At 36.7% G+C, this 23,915-nt stretch overlaps 1 protein-coding gene across 1 annotated transcript; it reads right to left on the bottom strand.

The window, feature by feature from the left end:
- Nucleotides 1-2,206: 2,206 nt before the first annotated feature.
- On the bottom strand, nt 2,207-3,154 carry LOC101433336 (olfactory receptor 4C5-like). Its single transcript, XM_012524658.3, has one exon. The coding sequence runs from the start codon at nt 3,152-3,154 to the stop codon at nt 2,207-2,209; it is 948 nt and encodes a 315-aa protein (XP_012380112.2).
- Between the last annotated feature and the right edge of the window lie 20,761 nt (nt 3,155-23,915).

Genomic DNA, 23,915 nt, shown 5'->3' with positions numbered 1-23,915 from the left:
TGTCAAAGAAGAAATTGCAAGAGAAATCAGTAAATATCTTGAGACTAATGAAAACATATCCAAATCATATCAAAATTTCTGGCATAGAATGAATGGAGAGCTGAGAGGGAAATTTATAACCCTTAATGCCTACATTAAAAAGAAGAAAGAGCTAAAATCAAAGATCTAACTAGAAGAACTAGGAAAAAATAGCAGACTAATCCCAAAGCAAGCAGAAGGAAAGAAATAACAAAGATTAGAATAGAAATAAATGAAATGGAGAATAAAAAAATGAGATGAACAGCAGAGCTAAAAGTTTGTTCTTCAAGAAGATCAACAAAATTGACAAACGTATAGCTAGACTAAGAATGAAAAAAAGAGAAAAGATGCAAATAAATAACATAAGAAATTAGAGGGTTGACATTACCAGTGACCCTACAAAACTGAAAGAGCAACTATGAACAGCTGTGTGCCAACAGATTTGATAATGGAAATAAAATGGACAAATTCCTAGACAAACATAAAAAATTCATATAGACTGTACAAGAAATAAAGCCTCAACAAACCAATCAGAAGCCAATGACTGAAGCCAAACTCAGCATATAAATGCATTGCCTTCACCCCCTCCCCCACCCCCACCCCCAGCATGGGACATGTGACTCCTGGGGATGAGCCTCCCTGTCACCAAGGGATTACTACCAAGTACCAGCTGATGATGTAACTAGAAAATGACCTTGAATAAAAGGGTCAGCTCAGACTAGCAGAATATCTCTGCCTATCTATATTGTCAGGAGTTAAAAATGGCTTTTGACCTTGAATAAAAGGGGGAAATGGAAAGGACAAATGAGTTGATATGGCTATGAGTCTCCAAAAAAGAGCTGGGAGGTTTTCAGAGGGGTCACCCTTATGTACACCTCAGCAGAGTTCCAGAGACAGCTAAAGTAGATACAACCCTAGGTATTGGTTCTTCTGAGGTGTACAGAGATGCATAGGTAATATGGTCATGGCAGATGGACTTCAGTGCCATGTCCACTGGCTCTACTTTGGAGTTTGTCTTCCTGAATGTGATGGAGTTGGATTCAGATGTGATCTTTATTCACAAGCCTCTCCTGTTACTTTTACCATACCTGTGGTTGGTGCTGGGGTTTAATGTATACTCAGGGGACCTGAACCTCTGGACTGTCCATGTGACAGCCAGGCTCTGAACCTCAACAGACTTGCAACTCCTATGCTCTGGTTTATTAGACTTACCCCACTCAGCTAACATGGAGGTGAAGAAGGTCAACCACCACACCAGGGAGCTAAGAGTGCCTTACAACTGTAAGCAGGAGGATTGCATCCATCATCCATGTGGAATCTAAGCCCCCTCTTGATATAGATGTGGAGTGGACATAACCATTCCGGGTCCACAGGATGGAAGAATAGAGTAAGGATTAGAGTGGATTTACTGATATTCTACTATGCAACTATTGTGCTTAGTAATTGAAGAAAATGTAGCATTGATGTGGAGAAAGTGGCCACGGTAGCTGCTGAGGGTAGGGAGTGAAAAGAAGAGATGCATTGTGGGGGCATTTTCAGGACTTGGAGTTTTCCTGGGTGGTACTCCAGGGACAGTTACTGGACATTGTATGTCTTGCCATGGCCCACAGGGTGGACTGGGGGAAAGTGTAAAACTATAATGTGGACCCTTGACCATGTGGTGCAGCAGTGCTCAAAGATGTATTCACCAAGTGCAATGAATGTCCCATGATGATGGAGGAGGTTGTTGTTATGGGAGAGTGGGGTAAGGGGTGTGGGGGTATATGGGGACCTCATATTTTTTGAATGTAACATTAAAAAAATAAATAATGACAAAAAAAAATTTAAAAAAGCCCATGACCAGATGAATTCACAGTTGAATTCTACCAAATATTTAAAGCAGAAGTTCTTAACCAGGAGACTGTGAACTTGAATTGAAATTCAAAAAAAAATATTATTCTTGTGGGGACATTTTGATGTAGGTGCGAAATATTTATGAAATAATATACAACATATTGTGGGCTTGCAACAGTCTGTGGTTTTCACCTGTCTGGCAAAGGGGGTCTATGGAACAAAAAAGTTAAGAACGCCAAATTTAAAGAATATCTAATATACTTGTTTTAAACTCCTACAAAAAAACTGAACAAGTGGGAAACCTACCAAATTCATTTGCTTTCAACACACATGTATTTAAAACATCAGATTTTATTTATCTTGTCAATGTACCTGAATTTTTAACCAAGAACACTCTTTGGCACCAGAGCTTCCTCATGGCATTTTTGACCTCTGCATTTCTGAGGGTGTAGATTAAAGGGTTTAACATGGGTGTAATCATAGTATAAAACACAGCTACTGCTTTATCAATGGGGAAGGTGGTCATGGGACGAAGGTACACAAATATACAAGGCACAAAGAATAAGACAACCACAGCAATATGTGAGGCACAGGTGGAAAAAGCTTTCTGCCGTCCTTCAGAGCTGTGCGTTCTAAGGGAAAAAAGGATGAAGACATAGGAGGTGATAAGAATAGAAAAACTGAGCATGCACATGAACCCACTGTTGGCAGCAACAAAGAGTCCAAAGATGTGAGTGTCAGTGCAGGAGAGTTTCAGCAGAGGATAAAGATCACAGAAGAAATGATCAATGACATTCGGGCCACAGAAGGGCAACCAGAGCATAAAAAGGATTTGAATCAGAGCATGAAGAAATCCTCCAGCCCAGGACATGATCACCAGGAGGCCACACAGCCGCCTGTTCATTATGATCATGTAGTGGAGGGGCCTGCAGATGGCCACGTAGCGATCATAGGCCATTACCATGAGCAGGATTATCTCAGCTCCACCAAGGAAATGCTCCATGAAGAGCTGAATCATGCACTTGCTGAAGGAAATAGTTTTCTTCTCAGTGAGTAAGTCAAGTATCATTTTGGGGGCTATGGTAGAAGTAAAGGAACCATCTAGAAAGGACAAGAAAGTCAGGAAAAAATACATAGGGGACCCCAGGGCTGGGCTGGTAACTACTGTCACTACAATGAGTAGGTTCCCTGCCAAAGTGAGAAAGTAGATGCCTGTAAACATGAAGAACAACAGTTTTTGCACATTTGGGTTCAGTGTCAAGCCAAGCAGGATGAATTCTGTCACATTGTTCACTGGCTCCATGAATCCAATTTTGCCTTTGGGTAATTGATTTATCTGCAAATAACACAGGGAATACAATGGTGGTGGATCCCATTTGATCAGGAAATTATCTATCTTTCAGAGTATTTCCTAGAATATTGATGGAAACTCAATGCAGGGAAACCATAGACATGTGGATATTTTAGTCACATTTTGAATACATAGTCCTCTTTTACACATACTCACATACACACATACAAACACAAACATGATCTTATGATTTTAGACATGCCAGGCACCTTTCCTGTAATCTTACATAGCTGAATTCTCTCTCAATCACTGCCATAATGTTATTTCTTGGAAAATAGGAATTAAAAGGGACCTGTAAGGAGAAGAGAGGCTTAAATTTAATGAAAGCTCATTCCACTATGTCTCTTCTCTATTCACTCATGCTGATAAGACCAAATTGTAGTTTGTTATACTTGATGTATTTTACTTTTTTCAGGGTAACTATAAATTCAATTTGAAATTATGGATGATGGAGTTTATTTCAGAATTAAATGGACTGTGTGAATATTTGAAGGTGAAGTAGATATACCCTGGTAGTATATTTTGAGCTTATACTACTTTAGAATAAAATTTTAATAGAATATAATAGATACTTAATGGACCATCTCTGAAAAAAGGATGTCAGGAAGAGGATAAAGCAGGCAGCATGATGTAATTCAGTATTCCCAAAGTTTATTTGAAATTTTGGAATTCACTCTTTGTGGAACTTATGTCATATTTTGAATTCAGTGTTCTTTGGTTAAACAAAATTCAGTTTAATGAATTTATAAAGCATTCTCTGGATATATTAAGAAAACAGATACATCTAAATCAAAAAAGCAAAAGGACCACAATTTTTTAGACATGTGTTCCTTAGAATAGACAGACTTAATTTTGTATTCTATTTTCACTGACTAGTAGCTATTTGATGTTGCTGCCTCATTCTTAATGAGCCTAAGTGTTATAAACATATGTTACAGGAAAAATAACAAATGACATAGAGTTATAGAATAAAATCATTATTATTATATCAAATTTGTAACCTAAAGCTAAAAATATAACTTTCCACATACTTCCAAATGATTGGTAAAAGAACAAAGACCAGAACATCATATACTAATAATTTTATTCTTAAAATATTCACTTATATAGTATTAAATGAGTAAGCAAATGAACTGAGAAAGAAAGTAAAGAATAAAATATTCAACCCAAAAGTTAAATTAATACAACTAACAAAATATTAGATGATTAAGAAATTGAAAAGCTTATTGTGTTTATAAAGTACTAATAAAACTAATGAACACAGGTAAGTTTAATAAAAAGTTAAGTATGAGCAAAACTCAAAAAGATTTTAATTTAAAAGATATTTTAAAAAGTAATTGGGAAGCAGATGTAGCTCAAGCAGTTGAGCACCTGCTTCTCACATACAAGGTCCCAGTTTCAATCCCTGGTACCTCAAAAAAAACCAACTAGCCAAAAAGTACATTATAATATGTATAGGTCCATAGAGTAATAAAAGATTTTCAAACAAAGGATGTCATCTCTTTTTACCAGCCTCCCAAAAGGAAATAAAGTGAAAGGGAGAATAATGTGCATTAAAATGTGAAAATAAAGCATAAGTGTGTTCCAAAACAAAAGAGATAATATGTATCTCTTCTCTCAGTGGAGAATATGTTAAGGGAAATAAAAGATGTCTAAAAGGAAAAAATAAATATTAAACTACATATACTCATGCAACACAGTGAAGAAAAATTGCAAAAAAATATGGCAGGCAATCATTGTATAGATATAGCTTCCACAAATAAGCAATAAGTATATTCACAGCTTTATTAAAGACAAAATTAATCAAAATTTAATTCTAAGAAAATAAATTAGACATCTAAGATTTCCTACATTTTATAATTCATCATATAAAAGAAATTCTAAAACTAATAATCATGTATGGGAACTATATTATCAAGTGCCTATGAGTGTATGTTGGTATAACATTTTCTTTACTTCAGTTCTCAGAATATACTGTAGAGAAAAAATATGATCAAAATTATGCTTTTTAAAAATAACAGTGAAAACCTGAAGTTGCCTTCAGTTTTTATGTAATGTCTACATAAGGGGATACAGTTAGAATTATGGTATATAGCTATGGAATATCACATGGAAATTAAGGTTATTTGCAAGAAGATTAATGATGTGGAAAGATGTTTTCAATATAACACTGATTGGAAAATTCAAGCTATTAAATGGTATATATATTATGATCTCAACTGTCTAAAAAACATATATTCATTAAAAAGTAAATAAAAAACTTGCATCTAGTATAATAGTGCTTATTTGGTAATGGAATAAAAGGCAATTTTTGTTTTCTTCTTTTTATAAATTTTCTGATTTTTTACTATAAATGGAACACACTGCCTTTTTAACCAGTAAAATAATTTAATAAAAGAAGTTTTCTTTTTTTATCTCTTCTCTGGGTCCATAACATCTCAAATGACTGCACTTCTGAGTAGATTGTATATGCTATTATTATTCATAAAAATCTGTGATAGTAGAAACATATGTATAAATGTAATGTGCCTGTAAATTGAATTCTCTTATCATACTAACAAAGAAGTCACTATTTTTACCTACCTCTCAGAATGCATTTATGGAAGAAGTAACAAGTTGATTCCATGAAAAGTCATCTTAGTTTTCGAGATTACTTCCTAGGATTTAGTGAACATTGACCCATCACTTACTACTCCTTTGAAAGTTCATCCATTTTTACCTTAAGTACAGTATTTCCTTACCTCAGTTAGTGACTTGAAAATGATTGCTAAGGCAAACTTCTAAATAAATCTTAGTTTGTGGGGTAAATTTATCTTTGCTTGATAGGCTTTCACTAAACTGAATGTGAGCCACAAGCATCCCAGCTTTGATAAGAATTTCTCTATTCAGAAATTCCAAAATTTTAGGCTTCTAAGTAATTTATGCTTTCGGACCTTGTAACTGTAAGTTTCTACCTCAAATAAAGGCCAAAAAATAAAAAATAAAACAAAATAAAGAACTTGTTTGGGAAAAACCTAACCCTTGAACGACTTCTCTTCCAAGACTGTGCTGCACATTTGCCAGTCTTGCTTTCTTGATGACTAGATAAAATATATCGTAAAGGCTCTTGACTTTTGCTGTAATCTTTTTTAAAGAACTGAGAAAAGCAAACTACATTAAAGCAGAAAATGAAGGATTGCAAGAACCTGATCTCAGCAAAAAATGAAAGTTGCCTTGGTATAACGGATTCCTGAATTAAGATCATTTAAGCTTTCTTCTTAGAAAACCCATGCACAGCTGCAGATACCTCCTTTGCTTCTTCAGTGTTTGGAATGAAATGGGTTGGCAATCTAGAAACAAAGAACATCTCTTATCTATGGTTGTTTATGTTTATATAGATTTCCAGGCTCAGGAAAACGCAGAGTCTGTCCTTCTGGCATTGTAATGTATGATTTCAGTTAAATATGTAAATGTAGATTACTTAAGCACAAGGAGGAGTTAGGGGTGCTATAAATTTTAGTTCCCAGAAGATTAGAATGAGCTGCTTTAGCCAAAAAAACAAATGAGGTCCTCCTGCTGTCTCTTGTGGCTGTGAGATCTGTTTGGAAAAAGGGGACAAAGCCAAGTGGGCTGGGTTAGCAGTCTCTCTATGATGGTAGTTGGTCTGTGATGTGGCACAGAATGTTCTATTCATGGGAGAAAGGATCCAGAACTTATCAGAAATTATGCAGCAATTCTAATAATACCTGTCTCACAAAGTTATAGAGGGAATTGAGCAAGATAGGGTCATTGAAAGCTGCTATTTTACTGTTGATACTCTGAGGATAGACACATGCAAGTCAGAGAACCTGCTCTCTAATATTAAAAATATGACATGCTTAAGAGGAAGAGCTTTGGAATGCATGAAAATGCACCTCCTAAGGCTGAATCTTCTACAGATTAACTATGAGACCTAGTTTCTCATCTTTTGTATCATTTCTCACATATGTACCAAGAAGGGAGCTATCTCTTTAGACTGTTGTGGGTTACGTGAGATAATGTATTTAACGCTTAGGAATGGCACTTGGCATAGGGTCCATACCATTTTGTTTGTTTTCATCTTAGGTATAGGAAATGAGAGCTCATGGTGTGACAATTCCCAGGTACTGACAAAAATTTTTCTTTAATATATATGAAGCATTTCTTCATTGCTTCATTTTCTTCATTGCATGATGGGATTTGGGGAAATGCAGAAACTAGGGGAAAGGAAAAGCCAAGATTAATATATTCAATATTGACTCACAAGTAATTATAATTGTGAAATCTTTCTATGAATGTTTGGTTTCTCCATTAAATAATCTGATAGTGAAGTTAAGATTCAAATAAAAAGTTGTAGGATATAAAGGAAACATGAACTGGATGACAAATAATAAACAATGAGCACTTTTATATATCAGTCAATTTGCTAGTGTCATATCTCATCTGAGTTTCATATAATCCCCATTAGAAAGACATTGTTTTTCCACTTTACATAAAAGAAAATTTGGCCTAAATTTAAAAACCTAATAGTTGGTACTCTCAGATGTAAGTTGAGAGTGGTCAGATTTCCAAACCTAAGCTCTAATTATTGTGTTATTATGTGCGGCGGCTTGCTCGGTCAGTAGAGGTGGGGTCTGGCTGCGGACGAGGGGTCGGTCCCGCTTGGCATGAGGGATCGGTCCCGCTTGGGACGAGGGGTCGGTCCGGCAGCAGACGAGGGGTTGGTCTCACAGGGGTTGCGCGGTTCGGCTGACGGGGTCGCCCGGCGAAGCCGGCGATGAAGGGGTCGCCCGGAGAAGCAGGCGACGAACTGGGGACAAGGGAGGCCAGGCCCTTGTCGGGGGCTCTCAGGACTGGAGGGCGCACGGCAGAAAAACTACCGCGGAGACAAGGTAAACATGCAAGTCCACTTTACTGAGGGAGAGGCAACAGTTTTATAGGGGCTGGGGAAGGCTGATTGGTCGAAGCCATGCCCTGTTCTGATTGGTTGCCGGCGAAAGGTCAGTGGGCGGTACTGGACGGGGGAGGGGTGGTGGTTAGGGATTGGCTGTCGCTGTTGCTGGGGGAAGGGGCAGGGTTTAGGGATTGGTGGCTGCTGTTGCTGGGGTGGAGGGCAGACTTGAGTTTCCCGCCCACGCCTGGCTGTTGCTCCTGTCGGGGGAAGGGAAAAGGGCAGACTGGATTTTTCCGCCCACGCCTGGCTGTTGCTGCTGTCGGGGGAGGGGAAAAGGGCAGACTGGAATTTTCCGCCCTGCGCCTGCGCAGGGAGAAAGAAGAAGAAGGGTGCCGCCCTACAAGGCATCGTGTGGCGCCATCGGGGAGGAGGGGCGGCCACGGAAGCATGGCTGCCGAGAAGGGGAGACCGGAGGGCACTCTGCGCCCATGCCGAGCTTCCTTCAGGGGTGGCGGTGAGTCCGACCAGCCACCCTATTATGGGGGCAGCAGCTTGGCCTGCCACGGCTGCTCCCCCGCCAGGCCAGCAAACCACACTTCAGCCCGAGGGGTGACCGCAATTGTGTCTCATCAGACATGGGTGCTGTGTTGTGTCTTACACATTGCAGGTAATGGGAGAGGAAGTACTGCCTCAGTCCAGTCTAGATAGTTTAAGAGCTTTGGTTCTATCAACAGGGACAGACAGGATTTGCTCCTCAGATAGATCTTTTGCACAGCAGCAGAACAGGAAAGAGAGGTGGAAAGAGAAAATATCTCCTAATTTCCTTTCTTAACATTGACACCTGTCTTGGCAACCAGCCTAAGCACAATCTAGACATCTTTGATTTGGGAATTTCTTGATGGTTGCAGTGTGGAAGGAAAGACTAAGAAAAAGATTTTACTTATGAACAGGAACACCCACCACAAAATTGGTCATGCTAAGCTTCCTAGATTAATTTTGCTCTAAAGATATGAAACTGGATATGATTCTCAATTCTTCTACTAAGTAATCATTTCATTCCATGAATGCCAATTAACTTTCAAGGGATTGCCAAACATTTTAAAGTAAAATGCATTACTGGTAGAAAGACAAAGATAACATGAAACCTTCAAATTATTATAATTTGCATAGAAAATGCTTAGACTTACCCATTAATACAACACAGTTTGCTGTCATTTTTTAAATCTTGTCATCTTGGGTAAATTATTCAACTTCTCTGAGCTCCAGTAGCCTCTTCTGCAAAGTGGAAGATTGTAAAGAAATACGGTGGTATGAAGAAGATAAAATTTTTCATGTTAGAATCAATGGAAGCAAGGAGATATGGAATACCATGTGAAAGAAAAGTATCTGGAAAAAAAATTTGTCCAGCTATAATACACACACAGCAAGAATATTTATTAAAACCAAGCACAGAATAAAAATGCTTTCATGTATACAAAAGCTAAAAGAATTCCTCAACTGGAAACTCACAGTACAAGATAAAATAGGTATCCTTCAGGCAGAGGGAAGTATGGATCTATACAAAGAAATGAAACTCACCATAAAGGATAACTGCATTAAAAAATATGTAATATATTCCTCATATTATTTAAATCTATTGAAATATTGTTCACTGTTTAAACAAAAACACACACTACCTAGTCTGTGACTGGAACCTTTTATTTTTATTTTTTTAACTAGAGAAGTTGTAGTTTACAGAAAAATCATGCATAAAATACATTTCCCACATATCTTCCCATTATTAACACCTTTCTTAGTGTAGTACATTTGTTAAAATTCATGAAAGAATATTTTTATAATTGTACTATTAACTATAGTCCATCATTTATAATAGATTTTACTGAGTTGTATAGTCCTATTTTTAATTTTCTTTATGCTAAAAACATATACACAGCTGAAATTTCCCCTTTTAATCATATTCACATATATAATCCAGTGCTGTTGTGTTCACAATATTGTGCTACCATTGCCACCATTCATGACCAAAGCTTATGATTAACTCAAAGAGATACTGTACATTTAAGTAGTAACTCTTCATTCTCACCCTGTCATCTGGCAACCTGCATTGTAGATTCTGAGTGTATAATCTTTTCTCTAATCTAATTATTTTGTATGAGTGAGGTCATACAATATTTGTCCTTTGTGTCTGGATTATTTCACTCAACATGAAGTCTGCAAGGTTCATCCATATTGTCACATGTGTCAGAATTTCATTCCTTTTTAGGACTGAATAATTTCCATTGTATGTAAACACCACATTTTGTTTATTCATTCATTGGTTAATGGGCACTTTGGTTGTGTTCATCTTTTGGCAATTGTGAAAAGTACTGTTATGAACACTGGCATGCAAATAACTATTCCAGTCCATGTTTTCAAAACTTTTAGGTATATAATTAGAAGTTGGATTGCTGAGTCATATCTTAATTCTATACTTATCTTTATGAGGAAACACCAAATTGTCTTCTAAAAGAGTTGCACCATTTTACATTTCCACCAGCAGTGAACTAATGTTCCTATTTCTCTGTGTCCTCTCCAAAACTTTTTCTATTCTATCTTTTTCCTTAAAAATAGTCATTCTAGTGGGTGTGAAATGGTATCTCATTGTGGATTTGATTTGCATTTCCCTAATAGCTAATGATGTTTAGCATTTTTTTTCAGGTACTTTTTAGCCATTTGTATATCTTCTGTGGGAGACTATTTATAAATGTCTTTTTTGATCATTTATAAAATGGGCTGCTTGTTTTTTATTGTTGAGTTGATTATATATTCTAGATATTAAACCCTTATCTGATATGTGGTTTCCAAATATTTTCTGTCATTGAGTAGATTGTCTTTTTACTTTCAAGATATATTCCTTCAAGACACAAATATTTTCATCTGATGAGGTACCATATATTTATTTTTCTTCTGGTTGCCTGTGATTTGGGTATAAAGTCTAGGAAACCATTGACTAACAGTTTCTGAAGATGCTTCCCTATATTTTCTTCTTGGAAGTTTAGAGTTCTGCTTCTTACATTTAAATTATTGTCCATTTTGAATTGATTTTTGTATGCTGTGTGCAGTAGGCATCCACCTTCATACTTTTGTACATTACCATCCAGTTTTCTGAGCACCATTTATTGAAAAGGCTATTTTTTCCCCACTGAATGGACTTGACACACTTGTCACAAATTTGAGGAATGATTTCTGAGCTCTCAATTCAATGCCTTTGTCCATATGTCTTTCCCTGTGCCAGCACCTTGTTTTGTGTTGTTGTTTTTTGTTAGTTTGTTTGCTTTGGCTTTGTTTTTCTTTTAAGATAAGGAAATGTGAGTCCTTCAATTTTGTTCTTTTTAATATGGCTTTGGCTCTTTGGAATCCTTTATCTTTCCATTTAAATTTGATGATTGGCAATGGCACAATATGAAATTAACTCAAATTCTAATAGAAATTCTAACTCTAATTCTAACTCAAGCTCTCATTCCACTCTAGCTCCAACTCCAAATCTAACTGCTGCTCTAACTCTAAGGCCAACTCCAACTCCATCTCCAAATCTAAGTCTACTCTAACTCTAACTGTCATATAGACAAAAAGGCAAAGATTTTAAATCACTTAAACTATTTTTTCTTTATCCTCAGGCCAAAATTCTCACTAAGATTTAATAGGACCCATAAGCATTTTGGGTAATGCTTTGGTCATGGAAGCTAAAAGTAAAATTTCTGAAGAGATAGGAATGAGGTGTATGCCAAATGTTTGCTTATATATTGAAATTAAATTTAAATCTTTCACATTTTACTCATTAAGCAGGAAGCCATAAAGGTGAAGAAGATTTGTAGATACAAGTATTGATGAGTATCTTTGATATTAAGAGTGTTTCTGTGATGGTCTCTATTTTCCTCACAAATAGAAAGCATATTCTTCTGAGATTAATGGCAAATTTGTAGGCATAAAAATTGTAAGAAATTGGAACATATACTGAGGAAATGTATATATTAGGTAACTCTGGTGAAGTCAGGAAATTTGCTCAAGAATTATTAAAGACCTAGTTCATATTTGGAATTCATAATTGTTGGTACTCCCTAGTCTATTAATGTACAGTTTTTAATGTCTGCCTTCTATTTTAGGTAAACAGAAAAAAGGTGATGTATAATTTTATGATTTAAATATGTCTTTTGGTACAATCAGATACTTCATGAAGAGAGAACTCTAATTGGACTTGATTTATAAGGCTTGTTATTTATCCATTCTAATGTATTTGAAAAGCAAAATAATTGTAATTTTTGATAATCTGTTCTTTTATTGTTGTTAAAAATCATTATAAATCTAAGTTAGTGCATTAATCAGAATTAGCTGTGTTTTGCTGTGGTAACAAATGAATCCTGAAATCTGAATCTTAACACATGCAATTTTATTTCTTGATCAGGGAAAGTACACTAAGATTTCAGTGCTCCTGTAGGGCAACTGTCCTCCATGTAAATACTCAGTAATCCAGGATGCTTCCTTTGTATAATCTTTCCATTTTAAGTCAGGTCTTCCAGGCTTACTGTAGCAGGGGAAAAGATAGCTGTAGGGTAACACATTGGCTTCTAAATGCTTAGGGCTGAATATAGGACACATCACTTCTGTAAGCTTATGTCATCATTCTATTTAAATATAAGTGGACTGAAAACAATGCAATCATGTAGATATTTAGTTATCAGGAAAGGGTTTATGCAACTTTGAGAAAAATAATCTGTTTGTAATATATATTAAACATAAGATTTAGGCATGTCTATGAATTAAATGTCTTAATTCAGTTCTTAGGGAAAAGAAGTGAAGTCAATCAGATCAACGCAATATCTGCTTTGGCTTTGATCTGGATCTTTATCTGGATTCTTTCTCTTACAGTTCGTTCTAAATGTCTACATTTCAAATGGTTCTCCATTTCACTGCTGTGCAAAAGGTTCACAATTTTCTAGTCATTTTTGCACGTAAACACTCTGTCATAATTACTTAGTTCTAATCAACTTTTTTCTTTTTTACCAGATACTTTTTTTTTCTGTTAGCTGAGACTCAATTGAATCCAGTAAAATTTATTTTAGAGGTAAAGTGTTATGTAGGTGTTTTTGAAAGAAAAATGTTCCACACATATCTTTAGTTTGGGACTATCATGAACAAGGTAGCTCTGGCTATACCTGGAATAATTTTATATTTCTCTTTCGATTTAGTCAGAAAAAAATAACTTAATCTGGAAAGACCCTACCAATCCCTCTAGTTATGCAACAATAGCAAGATTAATTTTGGGATGAGACTGGCCTTTCAACTATCTTTTATTCCTCCAAATCCATTCATTTGTGGTTGATCCTTATTTCTCACAATAACAAGTCAACCATGACTAGGAGTTAGCATTATAAATGAATTTTCAACAAATACTCATTACATTTTTGTTTAATTATTTTTAAGCACTTAACATATTTCTTATATAATCAATATTTAGAGATTTGTAAAATTGCCTCACAGAATAAATAAAGCCATGAATTTTCCAAACATTTTGAAATTTTTATATCATTTTAAAATGACACTTCTTTGAATAATTTTTAAATTTAAGGAAGTTTCTAATTGAGGGAAAGGCTAACCATTATTAATCAAATATTGATATTTTATTAAAGAAGATAGATCAAAGATTCCAGATAGCAGGAGGATAGAGTATGTATACTTAACTCCACAAATTCTGATTACGAGGCTCTTTTCCTTTGCATTAGCCATGCTTATTGTTAACATACGAATAGATTTTGTTTATTCACATTGTTACCCAAGCTCTGGCTCCAGGGCTTCCTAATATTATTTTATACCTCTGCATTTATCAAAGTGTAGTTTCAAGGCTGTGATAGAGGTCTAAAGGATTTAAGAAGCTTTAAAATGAAGTGTGTACAGAAGAGCACAGACTTAAATTATGGGTGTCTACTATACTGGGTTTCTGTCTAGTCACTCCTACTGATGAGGCTTCATAGCAGAGTTTGTTATCCTTTTGATTTTTTTACATTGTTTCAGGGTGGATAAAACATTAAGTGATTTCAATTTGAGGTTTAAAAAATTTTAGCCATTATAGTGGTTATGAAGTGCTGTTCTATGGTAGTTTTGCCTTGAATTCCTTAGTGACTAGTGACATTGAGCATTATTTAACCTGATCATTGACCTTTTGTGCATCTTCCTTGAAGAAATGGGCAAGTACATTGCCCATTTTTTAAAAAGTTTTATTTATTTATTTATTTCTGTCCCCTTCCCCCACAGCTCCACACAGGTCAAGGAGGCCCAGGGTTTGAACCGCAGGCCTCCCATGTGGTACAAGGATGCTCTAACCACTGGGCCAAGTCTGCCACCTCACATTGCCCATTTGAAATTGGGTTGTCTGCATTTTGTTGTGAGTTGTAAGAATTTTAATGTATTCTGGATACTAAGACCTTTATCAGATATGCACTTTTTATTTTCTCCCATTATATTAGTTGTCTTTTCAATTACTTGATAAGGTTCTCTAATTCACAAAAGTTTTATTATTGATGAAGTGAAATGTATCATATTTGTTTTGTTGCCTGTGTTTTTCTTATCATATTTAAGAAATCACTCCCCAATCCAAGGTTATGCAAGTTTGCTCCTAGGTTTCTGTCTAAGGGTTTTTAGTTTTAACTTTAAAATGAGTGTCTTTGATTCATTTGGAATTAATTTTTGCTTATGTTATGAAATAGAGGGCATATATCATATTTTTTTTATGTGATTATCCATGGTCCTAGCTCCATTTATGGAAGCGACAATTAACTTCCCATTGAATAATCTTGGCATCCTTTTCCAAAATCATTTCACCAGAGATATATGTTTATTTTCAAACTCTCAATTTTATTTCTCTGTTATTAGGAATTGTTGCATATAAGAACATGTCATCTGTGAATAGAGATAGTTTTATTTCTTCATTTTCAGTTTGTATGCCTTTATTATACCTTTTTCTTTTCTAATGGCCATGGTTAGCATGTCCAGAACAATATCAAATTGGTTTCAGCTTAGTCTTATCCTATTCTTGATTTTACAAGGAAAGTTTTTTGTCTTTTATTATTATATAAAATATTAGCTGTTGGTTATCATAGATGCCTTTTATCAGGTTTAAAAAAATTTATTTTTTGAATCCTGGTCTGTTGAGTGTTTTGTTATGAAATGCCTGGGTAATCTGTGAGGCACAGGTAGAAGTGGAGAGTCTCTTCTGCTGTACTTCAGAGATGTGAGTTCTGAGGGAGCAAAGGATGAAGACATAGGAGATGATAAGAATAGAACAACTGAGCATGAACATGAATCCACTGTTGGCGGCAACAAAACATCCAAAGACATGAATGTCAATGCAGGAGAGTTTCAGAGGAAGTTAAATGTTACAGAAGAAATGATCAATGACATTGGGGCCTCAGAAGGACAACCCCAACATAAAATTAATTTGAATCAGCCACACACCTGCCGGTTCATTATGATCATGTGGTGGAGAGGCATGCAGATGGCCATGTAGTGATCATAGGCCATTACCGTGAGCAGGATAATCTCTGCTCCACCAAGGAAATGCTCCATGAAAAGCTGAGTCATACACTTTCTGAAGGAAATAGTTTTCTTCTCAGTGAGTCAGTCAAATATCATTTTTGGGACTACAGTAGAAGTAAAGAAACAATCTACAAATAACAAAAAAGACAAAAAAAAAAATACTTGCAGGATCCCAGGGATGGACTGGTGACTATGGTCACTACAATAAGTAGATTTCCTGCCAGAGTGAGAAAGCACTTGACTGTAAACATGACAAATTATAGTTTCTGTACATCTGAGTTCAAGGTCAAGCCAAGCAGGATGCATTTCTGTCAAATTGTTCACGGGTTCCATCAACCCAATTTTGCCTTTGGATAATTGATTTTCTGCAAATTTCACAAGGATTACAATGGTGGTGAATTGCTTTTGATCAAGAAATGATGTATCTGTCAGATAATTTATTTCTTGTAATACTGAAGGAAACCCAATGCAGAGAAACCATAGACATTAGGTATATTTTAGTCACAATGTGATTACATAATCCTCTTCTACATACACACATTCATACAAATACATACATGATTTTATGACTTTTGACATGCCAGACAACTTTCCTACAGTCTTTTTAAATTAAATATTTTAATTATCTTTTTTTAAAATTAATGGATCACACACTCCATCATTTTTAATTGTATTTTTTGAAGATACATAAATCACAAAAACTGTTACATTAAGAAATGTAAGAGGTTCCTATAAACCCCACATCCTTCCCCACCCCACTCCTCCCACATCAACAACCTCTTTCATCATTGTAACACATTCATTACATTTGGTGAATACATTTTGGAGCACTGCCACACCACATGGATAATAGTTTACATTGCAGTTTATATTCTCCCCAAGTGCATTCAATGGGTTATGGCAGGATATATAAGGTCCAGCATCTGTCCCTGCAGTGTCATTTAGGACAACTCCAAATCCCGAAAATGCCCCCTTATCACATCTCTTCTTCCCTCTCCCTGCCCTCAGCAGTTACCATGGCCACTTTCTCCACATCAATGCTACAATTTCTTCCATCACTAGTCATAATAGTTCTATAGTAGAATATCAGTAAGTCCACTCTAATCCATATTTTATTCCTCCATCCTGTGGACCCTGGGAAGGTTATGTCCACTCCACCTCTATATTGAGAGGGTGCTTAGATCTACTTGTTTGATGAATATGATTCTCCTGCTTGCAGGTGTAGGCACTATTGGTTCCCTGGTGTGGTGGTTGACCATCTTCACCTCCCTGTTAGCTCACCTAGGTAAGTCCAACGAACCAGAGAATAGGAGTTGCAACTCTGCTAAGGCTCAGGGCCCAGCTGGCACATGGACAGTCCAGAGAGTCAAGTCTCCTGAGTATACACCAACCCTGGCACCAACCACAGGTTCAGTAAAAGTGACAGAAGAGGCAGGTTTAGAAAGGTCACATCTGAGTCCAAATCACACTCAGGAGCACAAATTCAAAAGTACAGTCTTAAATAGATGACTCCTTCTCAATCACTGCCATAATATGTCCTTCCATAGGAAATGATAATTGAAAGAGAACTCTAAGGAGGAGTAGAGGCTTAAATTCAATGAGAGTCCATTCCCCTCTGTCTATTCTCTGGTCACTCATGTGCATAAGACCAAATTGTGATTTGTTATACTTGATATTTTTATTTTATTTTGGGTGACTATAAAGCATAAGGTGAATTCAATTTGAAATTAGGGATGATTGAGTCTACTTCAGAATTAAGTGCAGCTGTAAGAAGGAATGCAGTATTAACACATGGGATAACGTGGATGAATCTTGAAGGCCTTATGTTGAGTGAAGCAAGCCAGGCAACTGAAGGACAAATATAATATGACCTCACTGATATGAATTAAGCAAATTGAGCAAACTCATGGAGCTAGAGTCTACAAGAAAGATTTACAGGAGACAGAAAGATAGAAGGTTGTGAGCCAATGCCCATAAAGGCAAAACCTGTGGTAAGGTAGAAGGATGTAGTTGTGCAGTAGATGGACATGACAGTGGTGTAGTGATGCTATTGGGTGGTTTTTGAAGGGGATAGGGTGGGGAGGGTGGGTTGGTCTGTCCATGGAAATGGGGGAGGGGAGGCAAGAGATCAGGTGAACTCTTGTGGTATGTGGTTGAAACTACAACATTGGGAATGTTTTTTACACAAATATGGCAGGAGAGGGTTACTAGTTTAAAGTGTTGGATGTGGGGAGCCTACAGGACAGGGTGCACCTGAGGCCAGCTTCTAGGAACCGTTTAGTATCAGTGGGTAGAGACTCACATAATGAGCATGAAGGTTTTGGACTCCCATCTTTGGGAGTCCTACTATGTTTTTAAATAGAGAGGCAGGAGTCTCTTGAGAGCATAAGCAGTGACTAATAGGGAAAGACAGGCTAGTATGTCAAACCCTCAAAGTTTTTGCAAGTAACTATGAATCTTGTTCTTCAAGGAGTGAAGGTTGGTGTTTGCAGTGGGTCCTGAGGGAAGGGGGAGGGAGGAATACAATAGATGGAATGTGGGGCATTTATGGGGCAATAGAAGTGTTCTAAATGATTTTGCACTGATGGATGCAGGCCATGTTAAGTTTCATCAACATCTATAGTGTATGTTCCAAAATGTAAACCATAATGCAAATCATTGACCATGGTTAGTAGCAATATTTCAATATATGTACATCAATTGTAACTAATGGTACTATCCGCATGTAAAATGTTATCAATAGAGGAAGGGGGATAAGAAGTAAGATGCTGGGTATATAGGAGTCCCCTATATTCTGTATGTGATTTTGTTTTGACCTAAAATTTCTTTGAAGACAAAAGGAAAGAAGGAAGGCACTGGGAGAATAAAGAGAAGAAAATGTCATTGTACATACAGGACAACAGACCTTACAGCGGTAAAAGACATAAGGTCAATTATTTTTTTAATTTTATAAATTTTTAAATATTTTTTATTCTTCCAATTTTTAATTATTTTATTTTCTAATGAACAGTATTTGATTATTTTGTTGACCTCATTTTTTAAGAAGTTTTGGATCTCAGAAGGATTACAACTGTGACAGGGGAGGATCATTGGTGCAGGGTGTCAATAATAGGGGATGCATGGAAGGAAGTTCACCTGGGGCATACCTATAAGACAAATGAATGTGTTTAAGTGTTCATAGGCATTGTCATGGAGCATGGAGATTCACACAGTAACCTAAAGAATACTGAATTCCTATCCTGGGTAGCTCTTCCACATTCTCTTACAGGACAGGAAGAATCCCTTAAGTACAAGGACAGTGACTAGTGAAGGAGGATGGGTCATTGGTGGGCCCTAGCTTTTGATGACTACACTTATCCACATTTACTTTTTTTTTTTTTTTGCAGAATTTGATATTTTTTTCTCTTTATTTTTTTAATGTTACATTAAAAAAAATATGAGGTCCCCATATACCCCCCCAACCCCCTCTTCCCACTCCTCCCCCCACAACAACAACCTTCTCCATCATCATGAGACATTCATTGCACTTGGTGAATACATCTCTGAGCACTGCTGCACCTCATGGTCAATGGTCCACACCATAGCCCGCACTCTCCCACAGTCCACCCAGTAGGCCATGGGAGGACAGGCAATGTCCAGTAACTGTCCCCACAGCACCACTTGAAACTCAGCCTAGTATTATAGGGTGCCTAAGAGTTACCTCCTGAGAACCTCCTTGTTGCTCATATGTGGCCTCTCTCTAAGCCAAACTGTGCATATAAATGCATTACTTCCCCCAGCATGGGACATGACTCCTGAGGATGAGTTTCCCTGGCACCAAGGGATTAATACCAAGCACTAACTTGCAATGCAACTGGAAAAAGACTTTGACCAAAGGGGGTATGTGCAAAGACAAATGAGATTATATGGCAGAGACTTCAAAGTGAGTCTGGAGTTCATTCCATAGATTATGCATATGCACGTCTAAGTAGGATCTCATTGACTACAAAGTAAATATTGCCTTAAGTAGCAGGGCTCCTTAGGGCTCTGGAGACATCTAGACACTATAGTCAGGGCAGACAGCTTGATAGTTTGATGCCCTCCAATGGGCTGTACTTGGGAATTTATGCTCCCCAGTATGACAGAGTTGGACTCAGTTATGGTTTCTCTACAGATGGCTCTTCTGCCCCTGCTATTTGAACATATAGTTAGTACTAAAGTTGATAGGTGTATGCCCAAGACACGAAAACCTTTGGGCTGTCCATGTGCCCTGAATCTCAACAGAGTTTCAACCCCTATTGTTCCGTTCATTGGAAACTCACCCAGGACAACAAACTTGGAGATGATGATGGACAACGACCATCACAAGGAAAAGAGAGCATCCATAACTACAAGCAAGGTAGTCCCATCCAACTGCCCCATGGGAATCAAAGCCCCTTCTCAATTAGAGGTGGAATGGGCATCACCATCCCAGAATCCTCAGGATTGGGGAATGAACAATTGACTAGAGTTGACTTACTGGTATTCTGTTATAGACTTATTGTGATTCTAGCAATGTGGGAGGTTTTATCATTGATGTGGAGACAGTGACTACTGGAGGTTCTGAGGTGAGGAAGAGGGTAAACAATATGTAATATGTGGACATTTTTGGGACTTAGGAATTGTCCTTAAAGACATTGTAATGACAGATACGGGCATTATATATATTGTCATAACTTACAAAATTTGTGGGAGAGAGTGTAAACTACAATGTAAAGTATAATCCAAGCTTAGTGGCAATGCTCTAAAATGTGGTCAACAATTGTAAAAAATGTACCACACTAATGAAGGATTTTCTTTTTTTTTTGTCTTTATTTATTTTTTTAATATTACATTAAAAAAATGAGGTCCCCATATACCCCCCACCCCGCTTACCCCACTCCGCCCCCCCCCTAACAAACAACCTCCTCCATCATCATGAGACATTAATTGCCTTTGGTGAATACATCTCTGAGCACTGCTGCACCTCATGGTCCATGGTCCACATCATAGCCCACAATCTCCCACAGTCCACCTAGTGGGCCATGAGAGAACACACAATGTCCGGTAACTGTCCCTGCAGCACCACCCAGGACAACTCCAAGTCCCAAAACTGCCCCCACATCACATCTCTTCCTCTAACTCCCTACCCCCAGCAGCCAATGTGGGAAAATGTAGGAGGGTTATGGAGCAGAGCATATAGTCAATCCTCTATATTTTTTAATGTAACATTTATGTAATCTAAGTCTTTAAAAAATAAAAATTTTAAAGAATCCTCTTTTAAGATTCAATACAATGATAAGAGTGCTTGGGCAGCCTTCACCAACCCTCCAGGAAAAGTCATTGATTTTATGAACCACTTCACCAGGATTGCTGTGCCACATAAGTATACTGCATTTGTTTATTTTCATATCTCATGCCCTGTTAAAATGTGAGTCCCTTGAGAGAAGAAACAATGTCTTATCATTTGTTCATCTGCAGAACATAATTTAGTAATGTAATTTAGTAATTGCTAAATAAATGTTTGTCAAATGACAACAACAACAAAAAAGAATTAAATGAACTGTGTAAATATTCACAGATGCAATAGATACACCCTGTCAGGATATTGTGAGCTCATACTACTTTAGAATAAAATTGTAATAGAATGTAATAGATACTTTATGGAAGAAGGATATTAGGAAGAGAATAAAATGGGCAGCTCGGTGCAATTCAATATTCCCAAAATTTATTTGAATCTTTGGAAGTCAATATTTGTGGAACTTAGGTCATATTTTGTATTGAGCATCCTTTGGCAAAGCATAAGTCAGTTTCAGGAATTTATAAAACTTCACAGGATCTACTAAAAATAAACAAGTACATCTAATGCAAAGGCACAAAAGCACCACAATTTATTGGATTCATGTTCTTTAGAATAGACAGATTATTTTTGTATTTTATTTTCACTGATAAATAGCTATTTGATGTTGTCTTGATGTCTTAGTGGTTTTTTTTGTTTCAGAAATTATTTCAAAATGTACAATTTTCCCTTGAAATGCAAAATAGCTAGTAAAAATCCATTTAAAAATGTATCATACTGACCCTTTGACCCATAAACAGATGTCAGCCTTTGATATTTGCTTTCAGGAATTAGGTAAAAACAAGAACCATATTATTATATTAATATTACATAATTAATATAGTAGTAATATAGTAACTATACCGTATAGGATAATAATAATATAGTAATATAGTATCCTATATAATAATATAGTATATAATATACAGTTACTGTACTATACTATATAGTAGAATACTAGCATAATATATTATTTATTATAGTAACTATACTATATGGTAATATAGTATAGTTAATTAATATAGCATATTAAAATTATTATATATTAATTAAAAGTCTTGCTACATGCTGTTCCAATCCTTTCCTTCTAAAGTAGATCATAATTGAGCATATGTTCATAAAACTGACAGTGTTCCTTAATAATCATTAAGGTTGCCATAGAAACTCCTTGGAGCTGGCACCTGGCCACCCCACTACATGAGGGGATGGATATTTAGGGGGCTCTCAGGAGCAGGTGACTGAGGGCCTGAGCCAGTGGGTCTGCTCCTTCCACTAATGACTCTGCCACTGACTGCTACATGGGAAACAAAGATGGGTGGGTACCTGTGTTCCAAATGATCATGTGCTAAATTAAATAAATTTCTCATCATTTCACCTTGGAATTGGGTATCAGAATCCTCCCTGACTGTATTAGCCTTAAGAGCCTGCAAAGAGATGATAGAGCTCAGCACCAAAATGGAGACCTTAATCTTAATGAGCTTAAATTACATATATATAAGGAAAAATAACAAAGGGGCATAAAATATTATTATCATATCAACATTTGTAGTCTAAAACTAAAAAAAAAAATATTTCTACACACTTCCCAATTATTGGTAAAGAGCAGAAATTAGAAAATCATATGTCAATAATTTTATTCCTAAATTTTTGTTTTTATAACATTTTGTGAGTAAATAAATTAACCCATTAGCCAATCAAAAAGTCATATAAACAACCAATTGTATTATGGGGGGAAAATTGAATTAGAAATCAATTCAACCAATCAAAAAATGTTTGGATGTTTAACTTACTAATAAAAGAAAACAGGTAAGTTCAATAAGAAGTATATATGGTCAAAGCCCAAAGAGATATTAATTTTTAAAATATATAAAATAAAAGGAAGTACAATTCCATGGGGGTAATAAAATGTTTTTAAGTAACTGGCAGGCATTTTACAAATAATGTAAGTCCTCTCTTAACAGCTCCTCAAAAAGAAATAAAGTAAAAAAGAGAATAAGGTGCATTAGAAAGTGAAAATAAACAAGATGTTTGTTAAACAACAACAATGAGTCAACCAGTAAGATGGCAGCAGAGTAAGGAGCTCTTGGAGTCAGCTCAGCTACAGGGCAGTTAGTAATCACCCAGAGGTATCTGAAATACCTGTTTGGGGCTCCAGGAGATGAGAAGAGCATCCTGCAATATCCTTGAAGAAATGAAAGGAGGAGACTGCCCATCTGCAGAGAAGATGTGTAAGTAGAGCACTCAATGCTATGGAGGCTGGTGCCTATCCTCCACTTGTGACATTAGCTGCCTCAAGAGATATTCTGTGCCTGGAATTGGTCACTCCACTTCCCCCAAATTGGGGAGGAAGAGACAGTTGGGCATCAACTTCAGCTACTGACTAATAAATTTGGTGAGTTAAGATATAATCCTAAAAACAGCTAAAGTTTGAACTTATCCAAGACAGAAAGAGGCAGGTAGCCACCATTTTAAAACCACCCATGGCACAAGGGGAAGCAGGGCAGATTGACAATCGCAGTGCTGGTAGGCACCAACTTCTTTCCATCCAGATCAGACTGCAGCTCTATCACAAGACCCAGTCCCACCTCCAGCAGGGAGGAAACCTGGGGGACCTGCACCAGCTTCTCTAGGAAAATACAGGCCATGACATGGAGGCCAGTGATCATCTTACTCCAGTAGCACAAGCCACCTCAGGAATTATTCTGTGGCTGGAAGGGGAAACTCCATTTCCCAAAAAAAGGGGAGGAAGAGATGTTTGTTCACCAATTTCAGCTACTGATTAGTAATTAAGCTGCTTAAAGTATAATCTTAAAAGAAGCTAAAGTTTGAATCTGTCTAAGTCAGAAAGAAGCTAGTAGCTGCCATTTTAACTTTGTCCCCAGTATGAGGGGAAGCCAGGGAGGCTGAAAATTATTGTG

The sequence above is a fragment of the Dasypus novemcinctus genome, chromosome 10 (assembly GCF_030445035.2).
Source record: "Dasypus novemcinctus isolate mDasNov1 chromosome 10, mDasNov1.1.hap2, whole genome shotgun sequence".
Lineage (NCBI taxonomy): Eukaryota > Metazoa > Chordata > Mammalia > Cingulata > Dasypodidae > Dasypus > Dasypus novemcinctus.
Note: the sequence above shows the minus strand (reverse complement) of the source record. Positions and strands in the feature narration are given on the sequence as shown.